The sequence below is a fragment of the Silene latifolia genome, unplaced genomic scaffold (assembly GCF_048544455.1).
Source record: "Silene latifolia isolate original U9 population unplaced genomic scaffold, ASM4854445v1 scaffold_190, whole genome shotgun sequence".
Lineage (NCBI taxonomy): Eukaryota > Viridiplantae > Streptophyta > Magnoliopsida > Caryophyllales > Caryophyllaceae > Silene > Silene latifolia.
The window spans coordinates 32,501-36,057 of record NW_027413156.1 but is presented as its reverse complement, the minus strand read 5'-3'; the positions used below and the strand labels follow the sequence as shown (position 1 = coordinate 36,057).

Genomic DNA, 3,557 nt, shown 5'->3' with positions numbered 1-3,557 from the left:
AGTCATGTTACTCCATGAGGTAAAATTGCTTGCTGAGAGTGATCTAGTTTGTCATCATTAAACATAAAATGTCATGTTGTAGTTGCCTTTGCTGCTGTCATACTTAACCTCAATGAAGGTCTTTACTTAACTGAGAGGTTAATTATTGTTGTTGCTTTACTTATAAGGACAATACACATATACTCCTAAACAGAGTGCTCCATGTATCCCATGTTGAAGTGCCCTTGTTCATAGGTGTATATGGTTATTGATCCATATTTGATGCCACCAAGGGGCTTATCATGTTGAGGCACTCTTTTTTTTTTTTTTCTGAGTTTCCATGTAATCTCTTGATGAGGCACCTATATGTGATCAAGTTACTCAATGAGGAAAATGTGCTTGCTGAGAGTAACCTTCTTGCATTTATTTAGTTTGTGATGTTTGATTTATTTTCATTCAGTTGTATTTCCAACTTCATTTAGTTGGATTTCCAACTTCAGTGACAATTAGTTGCATTTCCAACTTCATTGCATACATACTTCATAACACAAAATGGAGTCTTACAAATTTCTTGAACTAAATAAAATAAAATAAACTTGAGTTTGTGATGTTTGATTTTTGCAAACTATCATATCAAAATCAGGCTTGATGATAATTTGTCAAACAAACAACCTTCCTGGTTGTTCAAAAGGGGACTTGGATACCTAGGTCTAACATAAGTTTATCCAATTCACCAATCATTCCACATGTAATTAAGAATTGAATGCTTTGCTTCACCAAATCTTCATTTACTTGTAAATCTCTTGAAAGTGTCCATTGCCTCCTTCGTTCAGCCTTTGCCAAGTGTGGTAGTGGGTAGTTATTGTGCCCCCTTTTTTGCATTATTTCAACCATACAAGCTTGCAAGCTTAGCCATACATTATCTAAAGCTTTAAAAGTTTCTTCTTCATATGCTTGAGTCACATTATTCACCAATTCTTCAACTGTCTTAGCTGGATTTTCATCTTGTAAAGATTGAATGGATCTAAAGAAACCTAAATCCAATATTTTTAAATATGGAGAGTTTGCTGGTTATTGTTCCAAAATGATGTTGAAACCATCTGAAGTGGCTGCTTCTTTGAATTCTTTATCTTTCCCACTTATATGAGGCTTAGCATTATCTTGTTGAATGCTTATATCATTTGATGAAGATGCTAGCCATTTTTGTTTAATGGCTGGTATCACTAAGTTGATTAAAGCTTCTTTTGTCACCTTCTTTGTGATAGATTCAATTGGTTTTGTGACTATTGTTCCAGCATCCCTGTTCTTGCTCTTTCTTTTTGCTGGTTCTTGGTAAGTAAAGGGCCATATACCCAGCTTCCCATCAAATAAAACTTCTCCATTCTCTTTGTATGTTGGCCTTGAAACAGTAGCTAAGAACATAATTTTTGTTATGTACCTCTTGCTTTTACAACTTCTGTAAGGAAGAGGTCCATTGCTTCCATGTAGTATCGACATTTTGGATTGGTCATAAAACCACTTTTCATCAATATGAATGATATGGCTCATATCCTTGAACATGACACACCTCAATATCCTATCAAACACTAATTTACCAATGACAAAGTGCAACCTGATGATTTTATGCTCTTGACTCAATGCTGGATGTATTGAATTTGTATGAGACTTAATAAGACCTTCTTTTACCCATCTATGACATGTTGATGGTGCATCTCCTATTGCCTTGCCTAATCTCTTCAATGTTGTTCTCTTTGATAGATCAAGTGTTATGATAGCCTCAATTGGACAAGGTATTCTTTGCAGAAACTTCATTCATCTTACCGTGTTCTGGTTTATTGTTTTGCAGCTCTCAAACAAAAGGCACACAATTCTATGCCTCTCATCGTCTGTCAAATTTGGTTTCTTCATTGTAACAATAGTTTTGAATTGTGTAATTTCAGTTTTTGGTTTACTGTTTTTGAGTTGTGTAAAATGTTTGGGGTGTAATTTGGTTTATGTTTTGAGAAATATAATGGCAATCAGTTTGATGTAAGCTTATTCCCTACTTGTAACCTAATTTTTGTGATGGGATGTAATTTGGTGGGAAATTTGAAGTTTTATGTGAAAAATCCCCCCCCTTTTGTAAAAATCCGGGAAGAGTAGTGTACTTCACTACAAAAAAAAGGTTTCGATGCGACGGACACATTGCGACGGAAGCTTAACCCATAGCAAATTTAAACCTACGACGGAACCTTGACGTCTATGCATGAAAAGACAATTTATGTTCTTAACATTAATTATTCCTGGACCAAAGAGTCCCAAACAAAACCTTGACGTCTATTTACAGCCTCTAATTCACGAGTTGAAGCAATTGTGGGACATGGGATTGTTTACATATGACGTGTCTAGGAAACAAAACTTCGACTTAAGAGCCGCACTCCTATGGACGATCAACAACTTTCCTGCTTATGGCATGTTATCTGGTTGGTCAACTGCTGGTGAGAATGCATGTCCATGTTGTACGAAAAAAGAGACTAAATCGATTTGGCTTCAGCATAGCAGAAAATGGAGTTGGTTTGATTGTCATAGACAATATTTAGACACTAATCATAATTTTCGCAAGGATAAGGTCCACTTTCGAAAAGGAAGAATAGAGAACGAGGTTGCTGGAACGAGGTTATCGGGCGAACAAGTGTGGGAATGTGTAAAAGATTTACCAAAAATCGTGGATGCATCTGACCATGAATTAAAAACGGTTAAAGCGAAACGAATTGGGTGGTGGAAACAAAGTATTTTTTGGGAGCTTCCATATTGGAGCACACTACTAATTCGACATAACCTTGATGTCATGCATATTGAGAAAATTTTTTTCGAACAACTAATTCACACGGTGATGGATAGAAAAGACAAGACCACCTTGAACCCAAATGCCCAAAAAGACATGTTACAACTTTGTTCAAGGTCGCGAAAGGTGGATTCAGTCATTTTGAAAAAAGATCAGAAGAAAGTGTTGTGTGATTGGATATGTAATTTAAAGTTTCCAGACGGCTATGCTTCAGATTTGAGAAGATGTGTCGATATGAATGAGTTGAAGCTACATGGCTTGAAAAGCCATGACTGTCATGTGTTTATGGAGCGTTTACTTCCGGTTTCTTTAGGCACCTTCTCCCAAAAAATGAGTGGAATGCCATAACAAAGATTAGTCAATTTTTCAGAGATTTGTGCACTTCATCAGTACAAATTGAAAAAATAACAAGTCTCGAGAAAAATATTGCCGAGATAATCTGCAAATTGGAAAAAATACTTCCACCTTCCTTTTTTAACTCAATGGAACATCTGCCAATTCATTTGCCATATGAAGTGAAAGTGGGTGGTCCTGTGCATTATAGGTGGATGTATCCTTTTGAAAGGTAATATCAATATCTTTTACGAAGCCTTTTAAGGTTATTACTTAATGTCATTAATTCATAACCAATTTTTTTGTAGGTTCTTGAATCATTTGAAACAAAAAATTGAAAATAAAGCTCGTGTTCAAGGGTCATTATGCAACGCATATTTGCTTGAAGAAATAGCAATTTTTTGTTGTTTTTACTTTGAAG

At 35.6% G+C, this 3,557-nt stretch overlaps 1 protein-coding gene across 1 annotated transcript; it reads right to left on the bottom strand.

Annotated features, from left to right (window-relative positions):
- Positions 1-1,050: 1,050 nt before the first annotated feature.
- On the bottom strand, positions 1,051-1,791 carry LOC141638161 (uncharacterized). The gene has a single exon (XM_074447573.1). It carries the CDS (start codon positions 1,789-1,791, stop codon positions 1,051-1,053), a length of 741 nt encoding a protein of 246 aa, XP_074303674.1.
- Between the last annotated feature and the right edge of the window lie 1,766 nt (positions 1,792-3,557).